This window comes from Podarcis pityusensis (assembly GCF_964106645.2).
Source record: "Podarcis pityusensis genome assembly, chromosome: 1".
Lineage (NCBI taxonomy): Eukaryota > Metazoa > Chordata > Lepidosauria > Squamata > Lacertidae > Podarcis > Podarcis pityusensis.
In genome coordinates, this window is record NC_138028.1 from 36,092,430 (window position 1) to 36,110,723 (window position 18,294).

At 39.1% G+C, this 18,294-nt stretch overlaps 1 protein-coding gene across 5 annotated transcripts in view; it reads left to right on the forward strand.

Moving 5' to 3' along the window:
• Positions 1–18,294, forward strand: part of STRN3 (striatin 3) — a 44,317-nt gene that overhangs the window by 1,280 nt on the left and 24,743 nt on the right. For 4 of the 5 annotated variants that reach the window (XM_080977936.1, XM_080977938.1, XM_080977937.1 and 1 more), the window contains exons 2-5: positions 14,033–14,136; positions 16,406–16,479; positions 17,418–17,499; positions 17,823–17,993. In XM_080977936.1, coding sequence (XP_080834062.1) covers positions 14,033–14,136; positions 16,406–16,479; positions 17,418–17,499; positions 17,823–17,993 — 431 coding nt within the window. Of the gene's footprint in view, positions 1–3; positions 145–14,032; positions 14,137–16,405; positions 16,480–17,417; positions 17,500–17,822; positions 17,994–18,294 lie in introns of those variants that run through there. The other variant, XM_080977939.1, reaches the window with a different exon arrangement.

The following is an 18,294-nucleotide window of genomic DNA, read 5'->3' on the forward strand; positions in this document are numbered from 1 at the left end:
CACTAAAAATAAATAAAAATGAAACGGAAAGTGGGAGACGTGACCAGAGAGAAATGGATAAATTTGACGGATCGACCATTTCAGGCTGCTGCTGCTGCTTATTCTTCATCCGTTTGTAATCTAGGGTTACATCAGCAAAATACAGTAAGGTGTAAGGTGTTTGCCAGAACCAAGTATTACATAGGCACATGAGTCAGGGATCCAGGAGTGGCCAGGACTCTCTACTTTGCATGCATTGCTGGGTAGTTAATCTGGTTTTGTTATATGTGAATGACCATTAAAATTGGGTGCCTAGGTGTGAAGGTACATGCTTCTCTATAATTAAAGTCTCCAATTGTACACATCTGAGGTTTAGCTACATTCTAAAAGGTTTTTAAAAAATACAAAATAAGCCTGCATTCGTACTGCATCCTGTGATGTGTTTCCCCATATAGCTAATGAAAGGAGCAGTGTGAGGCATGTAAAAGCGAAGGTGTGCTTTTCTTGATTAATATGGTTGATTTTCAACGTAGTTAGATTTGGATCTGGAAGCCCTAGGTCTGTCAGAGGACAAGTACTGACTTGTGCACAGCTGTGCAATTTCTCACCTGCAGTTTCCTGTTGGGTGGGGGGACAGCATTCCATCTTACAGGGTTCTTGTGAGGCAAACACTGAATTTTATAATGCACTGCAAAGCCAAAGAGATACTGTAAAGGAGAACAAACAGTAATAATGTAATCGAGACTAAAATGCCTGCTAGACGTTGGGTGTCATGACAAGTGACAACTATATTTTGGCAGAAAAATTCTATTATTTAACAGAATTACTTTTGTTGTTGCTGTTGCTGCTTTGCGGGATCACGTATATCATATTGAAAGAGAAGTCATGTTTATTCATGAGACTAGCTAAGCAAGTCAAATTCACGATCATATATGTTTATGACATATAGGACCCAGCTTGGGCTGATTATAAGTCTTTATCTTCCGTTAGATGCTTTATCTGCTAGCAGTGTGGCTCAAACCTTTTTTATTATTGAGATTTTTACAACGTGGTAATGGTTCTAGGACATGGAGAAATAATATAGATGTCAAACACTGATTCAGATGAATTATGATGATTGTAATAGGAAAGATATTAGGTGAAGCTTTGTGTCTTTTGTGGCATTGAAGACCATTTAATACAGCATTAGATGACTTGCATCCCTGTATCCAGTTATCTGGGACTAAATCCCATCAAACTAAATGAGACTTACTTCTTAGTAGACACGTGTTAGTCCTTTGAAAGTTTGATAGGTCACTCCAGGGCAAGATTAGTCAGTGTGATGTCCTCCAGATGTTGTTGGTCTTTAACTCTCATCAGCTAGCATGGGGAATGGTCAGGGATAATAGAAGGTAGAGTCCAATGACATACGGAGAGCCTCACTTCAGGATTTCTGTCACGTATCTTGCAGCTTTTGTCATTAACTCGTGTTCCCTTAGTTTGTTGCAGTTTCCTAGATTAGTTTTTATATACATTACTGGCTTTTTCTTTCAAAGAAGGACCAATAAAAATCTCCAACTGATTCTAAACAGGATGGAATGACAAGTAAGAGGCTGCGTCTTGAGAGGATAATCCATGAAAATTGGAGATCCCCTCTATGTAAACTGTAGTACTGGGATGGAGAACAGAGTTTGGCTAGTAGGCCAGCTTCAAAACTCGCCCACAGTCCCACTTACCAACATTGACAGGTGTGCAGGACCACTCACCTGTCAACCTTCTACTGTTATAATGATGTCATTTGATTGACACCTGTCAAGGTTTGGTCACTGTAATTGCTGAGCAGCTGATTGGTGGTTATAGCAAATTCTTTTGAAGATGCACTTTAAGTGCCAATCAGCTGTCCAGTGCTGGGATCATGCCTTACAAGGGGTGGGCTTTGGAGAAAGTTCTCACTTTTTAATCAGAGATTTTCCCCCTCTGCAAAGGAAACTATTTGGCTACAAAGCACTCAGCTGCATTAAGGAGTTCTTAGCCGAAATTTAAACTCCTAGTGCAGGGGTAGGCAACCTGCGGCCCATGGGGGTTGTTTAACTGGCCAACGAGCTGCCTGCTCAGTGAGTCCCTGTGTGCTGTGCTAAACTGGCGCGGCGCGGGGACTCGCTTCCGTGGCACCGGAAATCGTGTCTGCACAGACACCGGAAATCACAGGCGTGTGCACTCAGGTGTGCACGCAATCCAGCCCACGGACGGATCTCCGCTGGAGTGAACCAGCCCAGGCGAGGTAAACCTTGCTGCCCCCTGTCCTAGTGCTTCATTTATGCCCACACAGTATAACCACGGTAGGTGGCTGTGGTTCATGGGAAGCAGTGCTGCAGACCAAACTGGGACCCATATTGGGCCTTCTTATGCCCATGAGCTGGAGTTTTCTGCTCCTGCTATCAGTGTTAGAAATAGAGATTTGAAAGAGGTGATATGATAGAAGTTTGATAAAATGAAGCACGACATGGAGAAATATGACAAAAGAATAAAATGAAGCATGGCATGAACAAAGTAGATAGAGAAAAGTTTTTCTCCCTCTCCCCTAACACTAGAACTTGTGGTCATCCATTGAAGTTGGATGCTGGAAGACTGATAAAAGAAAGCATTTCTTCATGCAGCATGTACTTAAAACTATGGAACTTGCTCTCATAGGAGGCAGTGATGACCACCAACTAAAATAGATTTAAAAGAGGATTGGACAAATTAATGGAGGATAAGGCTATCAATGGTGCTGCTCTACGTCCATAATCAGAGTCAGTATGCCTCTGAATACCAGTTGCTGGGAATCAGGTAGACAGAGTGCTGTTAAGTTCATGTCCTGTTTGCAGAATTCCCACAGGTATCTAGTTGGCCACTGTGAGAACATGAACTGAACTAGGTAGGCCATTGGCCTGATCTAGCAGATGGTTCTTATATTCTTATCTTACCCATAATTTATACCTCTTCAAATTTGAAAATACAGTGGTACCTCGGGTTAAGAACTTAATTCATTCTGGAGGTCCGTTCTTAACCTGAAACTGTTCTTAACCTGAAGCACCACTCTAGCTAATGGGGCCTCCCACTGCCATCGTGCTGCCACCATGCAATTTCTGTTCTCACCCTGAAGCAAAATTCTTAACCTGAGGTACTGTTTTTGCGTTAGTGGAGTCTGTAACCTGAAGCATCTGTAACCTGAAGCATCTGTAACCCAAGTTACCACTGTAAAGGCAAATGAATTGAAGAACTGGGAAACCTCGAATTCGGAAATGTTTTTGCCTTTCAGAATATAACCCAGGATACAAAGTAGGTAAAGTTTGGTCCAGTTATTTGCTCTGTATTCCTGCTACAAAAGATGTGTTGGTGCAAAAAGCAAAGCAGAACTTTTTTTGTCAAAACTAATGTTCAGGCAGCTAATTTCTTCATGACAAATTTAAGGCTGTAACATAATGATTTTATTAAAAAGAAAGGAAAAAATAATAAAACAATAGAATTAGAGTTGGAAGAGACTTCAAGGGTCATCTAGTCTAACCCCCTGCAGTGCAATAATCTCAGCTAAAGCACCCATGACAGATGGCCATCCAACTTCTGCTTAAAAACCTCCAATGATTGAGAGCCCACCACTGTTGAACAGCTGTTACTGTCAGAAGGTTCTTCTGATGTTTAGCAGGAATCTCCTTTCTTGTAACTTGAATCCATTGCTTCAGGTCCTACCCTCTGGAGCAGGAGAAAACAGGCTTGTTCCATCTTCCATGTAGCAGCCCTTGAGATATTTGAAGAAGGCTATCATATCTTCTCTCTTGTGCAGGCTAAACACACCCAACTTCCTCAACTGTTCCTCATAAGGCTATGTTTCCAAATCCTTGATGATTTTGGTCACTCTCCTCTGCACACATTCCAACTTGTCAATATCCTTCTTAAATTGTTGTGCCCAGAACTGGACGCAGTACAGTGGTACCTAGGGTTACATACGCTTCAGGTTACAGACTCCGCTAACCCAGAAATAGTGCTTCAGGTTAAGAACTTTGCTTCAGGATAAGAACAGAAATCGTGCTTTGGCGGCGCGGCGGCAGCAGGAGGCCCCATTAGCTAAAGTGGTGCTTCGGGTTAAGAACAGTTTCAGGTTAAGAACGGACCTCCGGAATGAATTAAATACTTAACCCAAGGTACCACTGTATTCCAGGTGTGGTCTGGCCAAGGCAGAATAGAGCAGTGCTATTACTTCCCTTGACCTGGACACTATACTTTTGTTGATGCAGCCTAGAATAACATTACCTTTTTCCCTGCCGCATCACACTGTTGACTCATGTTAGCCTTGTGGTCTACGAAGACCTCTGGACCCTTTTGACATGTACTACTACTAAGACAAGTTTCCCCCATCTTACATTTGAGTAGCAAGTTCTTCCTGCCTAAGTGTTTAATCTTACATTTGTTCCTGTTGAAATTCATTTTTTAGTTTAGGCCCAGTGGTCCAATCTGTTGAGGTCAACTTAAATGACTGGAAACAATATTGAAAGAACAGATAAATGGGGAAAACGGTATAAGCAGAGTAGTGGCTGCAGGTTAAATATTACTGCAAGAGATAAATGGTGGTAAGTGTTTGCAGTACAGCCAAAACTGCCAGTTATGCCATAGTGACAGTAATTGAGTTTGGAAACTAGGCAAACTGCTTCCTTGATCATAAGGAAATGTGGAAAAGCATCCACTGGGTCAACTGAGAATATATACAAAAATAAATATACAGTGGTACCTCAGGTTACATACGCTTCAGTTTACATACGCTTCAGGTTGCAGACTCCACTAACCCAGAAATAGTACTGGACCATAAAGAAGGTTGATCGCCAAAGAATTGATGCTTTTGAATTATGGTGCTGGAGGAGACTCTTGAGAGTCCCATGGACTGCAAGAAGATCAAACCTCTCCATTCTGAAGGAAATCAGCCCTGAGTGCTCACTGGAAGGACAGATTGTGAAGCTGAGGCTCCAATACTTTGGCCACCTCATGAGAAGAGAAGACTCCCTGGGAAAGACCCTGATGTTGGGAAAGATTGAGGGCACAAGGAGAAGCGACAGAGGTTGAGATGGTTGGACAGTGTTCTCGAAGCTACAAACATGAGTCTGACCAAACTGCGGGAGGCAGTGGAAGACAGGAGTGCCTGGCGTGCTCTGGTCCATGGGGTCACGAAGAGTCGGACACGACTAAACGACTAAACAACAACATAGTAATGTGGCTGAAAAACTTGATAAAAATGAGATTCAGAACTGTCCAGTAAACCCCCATTAATTATAGAAAAGCAGACCAGGACAGCCAGTTACAGTGAGGGAAGCATTAAAACTATACAGTATTTAAAATAAAGCAATTCATTAGTTTCCTATAGTTTTAATGCTGAGTTTATAAGTTATGTGATATACTGGTTAAATGATGTTCTTAGCTAAAGGTTAAATATGTTCTATGTGGAGAAGGATCAATACGGTTTTAAAAAGACAATTGGCGATATTAGATGTGTTTTAAATATTTATCTCAACGAAGTGTAATCCAAACATCGTTGCAGTTAATGGATTTTGAGGTGGCTTTCAATTAAGCGGAATGGCTGTTATTCAAATAAGCATTAATATATTTTTGGGACATCAATATCATGAATGACAGTAATAAACATAACTAGATTGGTTATACATGGTTAATTGTGGAAACTGGTATTTCTTGAAGGGAGTTGGGTGAAACTGCATACTCTCTTCACTATTCAGTTTTTGTGGTGAGACTCTTACTATCTTAGTTCAGTCTGAAAGGAATATAGATGAGTTGATGGGTTGCAGCATGAGAAGAAAGTGAAACCCCCTTCTCCGCATCCTGACTACAGCCCTTCTCAGGGTAATATACTGGTTGAGTCCAAGATGACTGAGCCACAAAGATGATAAAACGTGCAAAGAGGATGACTGTACGTCTTGGATATGTTTGACGTGGTATTTTTATATGAATTGGAAATCAGCAACATTTTTGTACAAAGCATTTCTGATGCTGCATCTTGAATATAATATCAAAACAAGGTAACAAAGTATTTTACAATCTATAATATTGGAATAAACATGCTAAAAAAACATTCAGGAGCCAACTTAAGGAGCTGATATGACCAGCTCCCTTGTCCTGATTTCTGCTCTTCTGCCTTCCTACAGGTCTTAAGTAGCTCCAGGGGAGGTGGGGGTGTTGCCCTAACAACTTAATGATTTAATCATGGTAACAAGAACATGATACATTGTCTATGAATTACTTAATTTGTGAATTGGAAGGGTGTTTACTAGAACAGGTGTAAAGTTTAAGAATAGTATCTCATTTACAAAGCATATTCAGTGCCTTTTTTTAAAAAAGGGGGGGTACCTTGTGATTTCAGTGTTAATACTGAGACTGACGCCACTGGAATTGAGTTTGGTTTGGTTTTAAATCCACATGTCTTGGTCTTTCACACTTTCTCTGCGTTATTGGTGCTGGTCACAACTAGAAGCCTGCTGAATAAAATTCCCTTTGGAAAGTAGGGATTGGAGGTACAGTGTTGTGGTAGTTTTATTGCTATCTAGTAGTTCAGTTCTAGAAGATGGTACCCAGGAATTATTGTTCAGCCTCTTGACAGTTATGCTGTGGGCTTTCATATGGCTTTGTTTTATCTCCCATGCTATTCAACAACCGCATGAAACCAGTGTTAGAAACTCAGACATATATGTTAATCGCCAAATGAGATCTTAAACCTAGGTTACAGTCGTCACAACGAAATGTCTAGGTGCCTTTTTGCGGTGAGATTTATTATTGTTATTTCATTTCTATACCGCTTTAGATTTTAAAGAAAAAATTCAAAAGTCTTCTACAGCACATTAAAACATCAGATACTGTAAAACAATCCAGAATAAAACGAATTTAAGTTTCAAGGGAAATATATCTTTGCTTTCCTCATAGTTATTTACTTACTTAATTTATATAGCTGCCCCATAGCAGAAGAACTGTAGGAAGCCAGTGTGGTGTAGTGGTTTGAGTCTTGGACTAGGACCTGGGCCTTCTTGGTAGTGGTGCCCTTGGTAGTGGACAGGGAATAACAACAACAACAACAACAAATCATCATCAGGGTTCAAATCCTCCTCAGTCATGAAGCTCACTGGGTGACCTTGGACCAGTCACAGCTTTAGTCTACCTCACAGGGTCATTGTAGGGATTAACTGGGGAGGAGGGTGAGCCATGTACTCCTTGGAGAAAAAGGTGGGATATAAATGCAATAAATAAGCTTTTCTGCTTGTCTGCTTAAGAAAGCAGTAGGGGCCAGCCAGATTTCCAGTGGTTGCAGTTGGACCCGCGCCAGTAGCATAACTGTCCTGGCGCCTGGGGAATTTCTATCACTAGAAACCACTGTGGGTGTGCTGAGGTGTTACCAATATGTGGCTGGCACCCAGCTTTATATCTCCTTTTCATCTAATCCAAGTGAAGCAGTGGGTGTTCTGAACAAGTGCTTAAACTAGGTAATGGACTGGACTAAACTAAGACTTAAACTGCAGTGTGTTGTATTTGGGACTGCCTTTGAAAATGTTCTTGAGACGTCATTTGGTACATAATACAGCAGCCAGGCTATTTATTGGAACTGGTATTAATTACTCCTCTACATGATCACTTGCTCTCTCTTCCAGGCAGTTTCCATTGGGATCCTTATCAGCTGCTCTTCTTCGGGATCATCTGCTTAATGAAGTGAACAATGTGGTTACTAGGGAGAGGGCCTTTTCAGTGGTGGTGCTCAGTTTATGGAATGATTTTTCTAGAAAGCCTTGCCTGGATTGTGGTTTTCCTGGAATCATGTGAATACCTTTTTCCCCCTCCCAGGACTTTTAATTTCAGTTTTAATCATAGTGGGTACATCTTTCTGGCGTGCTAGATCTTTGCACCATTCCCCTCTTTATGTTGATGATTTTATATTGCTTTCATTTTTTTTAGATGCCGTAGTCAGGCTAGTTTTAGATTAGCCTTGCTATTTTTATTTTTTAAAAGTTTTTGGCATTTCTGCTCCGTAACAGTTTGAACAGTATTGGTATATGTTTTGTTTCTGTCAACTTCCCAGAGAACTATGTTGTATTTGTAGTATAAGTAGTTATAAGAATAGTGAAATAATAAATAAAATGCAGCATTACAGATGCACTTTGTGCCGCTCATATTAGAGACACAGTTTTTGCTCTGATTAGGATGACTAATGTAGCTGGCGTTCTCATGCTCCTTTCTCCTGTGGCATGTGTCTAGTCTCTTCCTTTCATTGATGTGCCATAGGTGGTCATGGTGTGGGAATGACAAAATAAATTTATTACAGAGTACAGTCATACCTCATGTTACATCCGCTTAATGTTATGTTCTTTCAGGTTACGTCCTGCGGCGACCCAGAAGTACCGGAAAGGGTTACTTCAGGGTTTCGCCGCTCAGGCATGCGCAGAAGTGGCGAATTGCAACCCGCGCGTTCGCAGACGCACCGCTGTGGGTTGCGCTCTTTTCATGTTGCGGACGGGCCTCCGGAACGGATCCCGTTCGCAACCAGAGGTACCACTGTATAACAGTATAACAATTTTTTGTTGGAATAGACTTATACCTTTGAAGTAAATGAGTTTCAGAAACAAGCTTTCAATATTATTTAGATTCCGGTACAGAAAAACCCCCACAAATGAACAAGTGGTTTTCAAAAGGGAAGGAGTGTCTGTTTATCCTGTTGATTCACTCAGCTCCTTTTGAGATGAAAAATTTGCAGTGCATCTTCACACTCACTCAGTTAAAACTTGCTGAATTTGTAGCAGGAACACTGCTTCAAAATAATCACATGCCTTCCTCAAAGTGATTTACAATAAATAACTATTAAAAACAGTAACAGAAGAAAGCCACTTTGGGAGCATTTGAAATGCGGACCAACTTGATTTTGCATCGGATCTTGTGTAGTGTTTTTCTCTGAATACTTAACATTGTCTTCCATATAAAACAGTTGTTTCTATTTGAACTCTCTTGTACAAGCTGTTTGCCCTCCTGGACTACTTTATGTGAGAAAAACAGTTCATTCCACCTTTAATCAAGACTCTGCAGTTCTCCGTAGGAAAGTCCCCTGTTGCATAAGAAACTGACATTAGCTGTTCTACTGTCAGCCTTCACACAATATCTGTATTGTTCTTTTTTCTGTCATCTCTGCTGCTGTTTTTAACATTTCGCTTTCAGTTATAATTAACACATATGAAGCTGATACATTTACATAATGCATGATGGAAAACTAAATTTGTGAGAGATATAAGAAAGTAGCAAGGGGTGTCATATCAAATTTGTTGGGGAGGGTTACGACTTAGTGTGTAGAACCCATGTGTATGATAGCGATATAGGCAGTCCAGAAGCTGATCGTGCATTCTTTTCAAGCATAAAGGGGTGTGTGAATGCACTTTTGCTTACTTAAACAGCACTTCCAAATAATCCTTGAATAAATCCAACTTGTGATCTTGCTCTCCTCATTCAGATTCATAGTTTTACCAACTTTGTAAGCAAGCTGCATTTAGAAGAATTCTGTAGTAAGCATCGGAGCTCCAGTTTCACAGGGAAAACCTTGGGTTGAGATCATCCAAAGCAATACAGTCTCAATGATACATGTAATATCCTTATAATATTGATTGCTATATCATTGATTTTACATGTAACCAACAAAATATAACCACCACTAGTAAAATAAATAAATAAATAAATAAATAAGAAAGTGAGTAACCATTTTTGGCCCAGAAACCTTCCCCTAAAGGAACATTTTTGACCATCTTATGGAAAATTGTTCCCTAAGGGGGCAAAATGAGCCTGCTTTGGAAAGGGAGTTCTAGAGCCAAGTCTTACATACTAAAAAGGCTCTCAGCATGGTCTCCAGAAGGCACATTTCTGTGATGCTGTGATGCACAGTAGGGTCTATACTAATGATTTCAGTAGGCAAGGAGCTTCTTATCAGAGATGGTGGTCCTTCAGATATCACGGTTCCAAACAAGGAGTTAAGACCAGCACGTTGAATTCAGCCCAGAGCCTCTATGCTTTCTATCAGCTGCCCTTGTCAACAGCTTGGTTATACCATTCTGGACTGATTGTAGTTTCCAAGCACTCTTACAAAGAAAACGTCTAGGAAGGTCTAGGATTGGCTCACTCTTTCCTGGATATTGTAATTTCTAGAGATCTTGTGGTCTGCATTCTCTGGTTCCAGCTTTCCCCCTAACACCATCCTAATCAGTTTCTTCTTGGAGGAAATCACCATTATCCCACTGATGGAAAAAATACACTTTAATAATTTTTGTTTAAGCATGGACACTGCCATGGCTTTCATATGATTGACATTGTTTCCTTGTTATGACCATTTAACATTTGTTCAGTCCTTCCACAAGTATCTGTACAACTCATTCTCAGAATGGTGTTGCGATTGATAAATTATTATTGGGAGAGCCTCGCTCACACTTATTAATGCCATGTTATGCCGTTGTATACTTTGAAACAAACAGAGAATCAGGCTCCATTGAAGAAGGGAGGAAGGGGCATTGAACACAGTCACCAGATACTCCTGTTTTCTCCAGCTGCAGCCTGGCTTAGGCTTGATTGAAGAAGGATAATCAAACACGGTTTCTAGGCACTACTGCATTCCACAGCACCAGAAGTAGAAAGGGAGGCAATTTGCAGTCTTTGGAATTTATAAGCTGTGTTAAGAACATTCATATAACTGTGAATATCATAGTGATTCTTCGTAATTTACAGAAGTTATTTCTGTCTTCATTTTTTATATTTTAGAAAAATATTGGTGTACTTTGCTGAAATAATAACCAGTGATATGAATAAATCTAGTAGCAACACGTCCTATATATGTCTATTTAGATAGAAGGCAGTTCCAGTGGGTGACAGACAGTTTTGTCCATCTGCAAGCAGAACACTTGTGCAATGGGACTTCCCTTTCCTCTTCTTCCTCCTGCACCACCCCTAAAACTGCTGTGAAGAGTAGGAAGAACATCTGGAGCTGATTTGGGAGGGTGCTGCAGGAGGGAATGGAGGAAGATGATGTCCTGGTACTTCTGCTTGTACCGCATTGAATATCACCTGTTGAGTTCAGTGGGATTTACTTTTAGGTAAATAGAGAATTTGCAGACTAATTCTATATGTTTATGGATGGATGCCTTCTAGTGTCTTCTTGATTCATGCAAAGTGTATTTAAGATTGTTTTGTAGCTGGGCCAGGTACAATTACATACCAGTCACTTTAATGGCTCTATTTTCACTATCCTTTTTTTAACATTGGGTTTTTTTATTATGTTTTGAAATAGGCAGGTGGAAATATACAACAGGTTCAGTGGTAGAACTAGACTATTTTAAATACACATGGCTTAAGCATCATGAATGATTCCAATATAAGTAGAGCACCCACATGATTTCATGTATATTTGCCTAATATCAGATTGGAATATTACCTACCAAGAAAGATAACATGCCATATAACGGAAAATCACTGGTGCGTTTCTAATTTCTTTCTGGCCATTCTTGACTATTTAGTTTTTATGGTAACAGTGATGTACTATGAAAGTGGTAAGAAAGTAAAACTCATTTCTCAATATAGGCTAAGGTTAATAACTCAGATTGTGTCGTGTACATTTTTATGTACATCTTACCTGAGCAGATTGCAGTTGATCACTCTTCCTCCGCACAATGACAGGAAAGTAGGCTGACTGTCAGATTTTTCTTTCTTCTCCTTAGCTATATATCACAACCCACTTGTGTCTCAGTCGTTAATGTAGTCACTCTGGTGGGAGGAGAACCTGTGGATTTAGCTGGCTGGCACTTAGCTGTTACCTCTGGAACTGTGTTTTGTTTATTAAAATTATTCGTATACTGCCTTTTATTTCAAAGAAATGTCAGAGTAGTCTACAAAATAATAAAACAGGATGTAATTAAATAGAACAACAAAAACCTTTTCAATAAAAATATGTATCAGTCAAAGTAACCAGAAAAGCCAGGAAGTGGGATTAACAGTTGGGGAAAGTTCAGGTAAAGAGGTATATTTTTAATTATTGGCAGAACCATTTAGCTATCAGCGCCTGCCTTATCTTCATAGGGGGATTATTCATTCTCTGTAGTCGCCACCAAAGAAAAAGCCATTTTGGTGTTTTGTTTAATACTCTGAACTACTCTTCCACCAGCTATGTTGTTGTTCTAGGAAATTAAATTCCTTTTTACTTTGCTTGTAGCCATTTTGTTGGGTTGTGAGGAAATCCTGGCTGCTAAAAAGGTGCACAGAATTTTCATCTACAGTTCGGGTAGGACCTGAATGAATGGATTCAAGTTACAAGAAAGGAGATTCCAACTAAATACAGTGGAACCTCGGTTGTCGAACGTAATCCATTAAGGAAGACCGTTCGACTTCCGAAACGTTCAACAACTGAGGCACAATGGGCGGTTGGCAGTTTCAATGGAGAAACGTGCCTTGGAAGCCATTCGACTTCCAAGGCGCATTCGAAAATGGAAGCATTCACTTCTGGGTTTTCGGCGTTTGGGTTCCGAATCGTTCTGCTTCCGAGACACTCGAAAACTGAGGTTCCACTGTATTAGGAAGAACTTTCTGGTGGTAAGAGTTGTTCAACATTGGAACAGACTCCCTCAGAAGGTGGTGGACTCTCCTTCATTGGAAGTTTCTAAGCAGAGGTTGGGTGGCCATCTGTCACGGATGCTTTAGTTGTGATTCCTGCATTTAAATTTTTCTCTGATGTTTATTTTCCTTTTGTCATTTTCCTTTTATTTTCCTTTGCTCCCCCCCCTTTCTCTTTCCTCTCTTCTTGTTTCTTTCCTTTTCTTTTTTCTTCTTTTCACATTCTTTGCCTTCTTTCTTTTTTCAGTGGATATATTTAGGGCCTTTGTTAAGCTCCAGGGTTTGTGTACTCATGGGTGGGAGACAGGGTAATGTTGGTCTTCCAGGGTGAGAGGTTAGGAGGAGAAAGGAAAGATGCCAGGTGAGAGCTGGGAGGAGCTGCTACCTTCTGTTGGAAGTGGGGGCTGATAATTGTCTTTAAGAAAGGACTTCATTCTCTTGTTTTTATTTTTTTGTAATTGTTATCTTATTGTATTGTGATGATGATGGTAATAATAATAATAATAATAATAATAATAATAATGGCTGAAGGTGTGAGGAAATTCCACGATAATGGAATTTTTCTTGTGCACCTCTGAATCCAAACCAATGAATACTTTATGGTCCAATTTCATAAAACTTTAAAAGTAGATACTAATGATCCTGTTTGGAAAGGACATGCTAATTATGTGTCAGAGTATAATGTTTTCTGCCAGAATATAATGTTGCATTTGACAAGGCTGCACTTCATTTATTTGTATATGGGAACTCTTTTACCCCAGAGTTTTTTCTGTCACTTCAAAGTGAGGAATAGAGCACAGGTTTAGGGATTTCATATGCAGGATAAACACAATAGATCCAGATTTTACTGTTACATTTTATATGTGAGTCAAGTGTGCAGACCTGTTCCTTCTGTTGTCAACTATATTAATAATGCAAAATCTTTGACAAGCTGGTTAATCTCTCAGAGGGTTTTGAAAGAACATTTATGTTGACTGTAGAATTTGATTTACTGGAATTTATTGGAAATAGTTTGTGTGTGTGTGTGTGTGTGTGTGTGTGTGTTTAAAATCGTTTGGTTTATTTTTAGTGCTGTTACTGGCATCCTATTATTATTTTTAAAAACTGCAACACCTGGCAGATTAGTAACATCAGTTGAAATTGGTCAGACTGATTGACTATTAAATCATTTTACTTTTTCACGAAACAGGAATTTCTATTAGGTCACATATAACTTAAGTCCATTGAGCTCAGTGGGTCTGTTCTGAGGATGACTAATATTGGATCTTACTCATTGTTTATTTGTTTGTTTATTACAGGAGTTTTAAAAATAAAACTTAGAATATATGCCTTGAAAACTTCTGGCAGGAGTATACATTCAGTGATGATATATGTGAACAAGAGACTTGAATTGAAAATTCTAATTTGACTTTTATGTTTTCAGGCTCGGATCGCATTTTTGCAAGGTGAAAGAAAAGGTCAAGAAAACTTGAAGAAAGATTTAGTAAGAAGAATAAAAATGTTAGAATATGCATTAAAACAAGAAAGGTATGTGTACCATTTCTCTAATCTGAGAAATTTATTGGATATTTTAAAATGTACAATTCCTGTAAGGAAATTGGCCGCAGGTTAGAAAATATATTGACTAAAAGAAAAAGGGAAAAAGCAATCCGCTTAATGTTTACGTGGCAAAATCTCATTTCTGAGTTGGATCTGCCCAAAATAAACTCTCCTGTTACTTGAAGTGCTTTGACAACTTAGTTCAACATTGAAACTCACATCAGCAATTTCTGCCATCAGTTTTCTGTTGCAGACACTGGGATTGTTTCTAAATTCCACTCTGCACTATTTTCTTAGGGAGATAGCCACCTAATCGTGCAGTGGATTTCTGCTTGCACAACAGGACTTCTTTTCTGTTGACATTCAGATCACATTTTGGGGGGCATGTTGGGTTCTGTACAGGAAAGGAGGAAGAGGAAGTCCCATTCTGCAAGTGAAAATCTGCCTGTGCAACACTGGCTGCCACTTTTATGTGTGTGTTTTTGTATGCAATGTAAAGTATTTTAACTTACCAAGACTTGATTAACGGAAATTAATCCATGGGCCTTTTCTCCCTTATAATAATTCTTACTGTAACGTGTTGTCACAGATGTGATAAATAAAGGAGCCTGATGGGATGAACAATGTCAGATTATGAGTATACTTGGACACTGTATTTAAAATCCCACAGATGTGACATTCCATTTTTTTCAGATATGCGGAAAGCCTCCCTTTTTCCTATGACAGCACTATTGTGAATGCTTCCTGCTTAAGAATTTTGCTGCAGTAATGATCATGACAGTTGCAAAACAGTATCTAATGACTGAACAGAAGCAGTAAAATCTCTGAAAAGTTATAATTTAAAGGAAATGAAAAAGACATTTTGTTACAATTTGGGAAAGTAACATTTTCTGACTTAATAGGGAAGTTGCAAGCTTGTAAAAGAAGCATGCCTGCTTGAGACTTACAGGAATAATAGGAGTTTATAGAAATGAAAATTTTAAAAATGCAAGAGAGCCAAGCCTTCATGGCTACAGTGCTTCAATGCAGTATAGTTGTGCAAGCAGAAAATGATTAGACCATCAGTTAAGAATTCTACACTTCCGCTCTCTTTAATGAAAGGCAGGAAGTCACTGGGTTCAAACAATGCCCTGTTTAGCATATACTTAACCATCCTCAAACACAGCATTTAAAATAGAAACAAAATGGATGGGTAGCTGTAGCTCAACTGCAAGGTTCAGAAAAAGGGAACTAAATGATCAAGGGAGTTAGGGCAGGTACCCTGTGAGGAAAGGTTTCAGGATGGAGGAATTTTTAGTTTCAGAGAAAATCTGAATAAGAGGTGACATAGAAGTTCATAAAATTATGCAAGGCATAGAGAAAGTGGACAGAGAAAATTTTCTCTCCTCTTGTACCACTCAACGTTGTGCATATCCATTGATACTGAATGTTGATAGACTCAGGAAAGAAAATACTTCTTCACATAACATATAGTGGAAGAAGTGGAAGGAGGTGGAAGATAGGCCTATCAAGCGTTACTGGTCGTGATGGCCATTGGAGCCGGTATGCTTCTGAATACCAGTTGCTAGAAACAGCAGGAGTGGAGAGTTCTCTTGTGGAGGAGTGGAGAGTCTCTCCCGCTTGCAGATTTCCACAGGCACCTGTGGTTGGCCACTGTGACAACTGGATGTTGGCCTAGATGAGCCACTGAGAGTAGATTTTCCCTTGGCATTTCAGTGCCTGACATCTGCTTAGTCATTTAATGATTACAATTTCCTGTTTGTTTTAGGAAGTGGGTGACTCTTTTGGTACTCCTACCTTTTTCACTAGGTCATTACATGAAATAAAATTTTGGAGGCTGTATGCAGAGTCACGTGTGTCTGTTTTACAGTTAGAGAAATGAGGTAAAACTATTTTTCCGTTGTACATTTGTGGTTCTTATTTTTTAGAGAACACCAACTGCCAGAAATAGCTGCTATGGATATGTACTTAACAGGAATATTAATTTGTAGTATGTTGCATCTGAAGCAGCACTCATACTGTATTGCCCTTCTCCCTTCTGCCCCCTGGAAAGAATCTCCTGAGAGTGGAGGCCATTCGCGAAAGATTTTCCCTGACCTATAGAAGAAGCTTTATGGGGCTGCAGAGAGAAGAAGGGGACAAGGATTCCCCTTGCATGTGTCTTTGTGAGCATTGCTTTTAGATGCAATGCAGTGGGAAAACACAGAGGGAATTAATTTTCATTGCTGATCAATATGTTTATGTTTAATTTTTTAAGGGCAAAATATCATAAACTAAAATATGGCACAGAACTGAACCAAGGTGACTTGAAAATGCCAACTTTTGAATCAGGTAACAAACTATTTGCAACCGTTGAATTTAGTTTAAATTCTTCTATTGCTCACTTTTTATATCGAGAGAAATCCCTTCCCAACTGTGTAAGCAGTATCTTTGTACAGATCCAAGTGAATTTATTTCTATGCTAGTTTTTCTTGTATGGCTTTGTCTTTATACTGTGATTAATTTTCAGTATGATTTATAAGTATGATTATAAATCAGAGATAGATCTCAGTACCTGGGCTGAATGATGGGGTGTGTGGAAACACTCCTTCAGATGGCCCTAATAGTATGATATCCAGATATTTGAAAAAATAGGAAAGCAGAGATTCCGAGAAACAAAGAAGAGAGTATGTATGTGCGTGCGCGTATGCAAATTCACAAATGATATTCTGCTAAAAGTATAAAGTCCTCAGGAAAAACTGGGGAAGATAAAAAGGAACAGGTCCATAAAGTATCTTGTTAGTTTTTGAAAAAGCAGAGTCTTGTATGGAGTAAGAGCAAAAATTCCTTGGCTGTTACTATCTCAGGGTTTAAGTGCATCCCCATGTATAAACAAACGTTCACATGGAAAGTTGGCATAGCAGGAGTATATGCATATCAGAAGCTATAGCGTAGTCTTCCAAATATGCTTGCTTTCCCATGCATTTTTAACTGGGGAGCATTCAAACATGTAACCTTTATGTGCAATCAGAAGCGATAAAAAACATATCAACTAAAAATAGAATTAGTTTTTCTGTCACTGTTTCATTTTCTACTTTGCAGCCAAATGGCTCTTAAAGACAAAAAAAACAAACAAACCCCACAAATTAAACCAGATCCTTAATGGAGCAGAATCTTCATCAAAATAAAATCGACAGGACATAGAATAAGTAAAATGTACTATTCTGTGTGCCACATTCTGTACAAGATTTGCAGTGAAAGTGTTACTAAAGTGTTATTTTGCATTTCAGAAGAAACCAAAGATACAGAGGTTCCTACAGTACCTCATAATAGTCAGCTAACCTGGAAGCAAGGCAGACAGTTATTAAGACAGTAAGTGTTACATTTGTATACTTTTCATATATTTATATATACTGTATTGTTTTATTTTGAGATTGTTTTATGATCGCTTATGGTAGCCTATACACATAGAAGCAAGTATTTTAAAATATGTCTTTCTTATGGGGAAGTGTTGCATGGGAAGGAACACTTGGAAGTGCAAATCAATAAAGCCTGGAGGCAATTCAGTAATTTGTTTTTAAAAACCCAAAACAATTCAGTATTGATACCGTAAATCCTTGTAAAGCACATCTTATTTAGATATGTGGGAGTTTGTGTATGTATATGAAGATAATGCTTTCACTCTTATTCATTAGGTATCTTCAGGAAGTAGGTTACACAGATACAATATTGGATGTACGGTCACAGAGGGTGAGGTCTTTACTTGGGCTTTCCAGTTCAGAACCAAATGGCTCAGTGGAGACAAAAAATTTGGAACAGATTCTTAATGGTGGAGAATCAAAACAAAAGGGACAGGACAATAAAAGGTAGGCAATGCAATGTTCTTTATTCATTTAAAAAACATATCCTGTCTTTTGGCTGAAGCAGATGTCTATATGTACCTAAAAACTGACATCTTTTTTATCTAGGAGAATCTACTGCATTAGAAAGTGATAATTATAATATGTATAAATCCAAGATGTGTTTCTTCACTTAGAGGGTGCTTCTATTTTCAAGTGAGAAGCATTCTGGGCCTTCATTGCATGTGAATTGCTGCTTACTTTCCTCAGGGGATCTTTGGTCTAGTTTGGAGATACTAGAAGCAACCATCCTGCTTTTGCTGTCTTC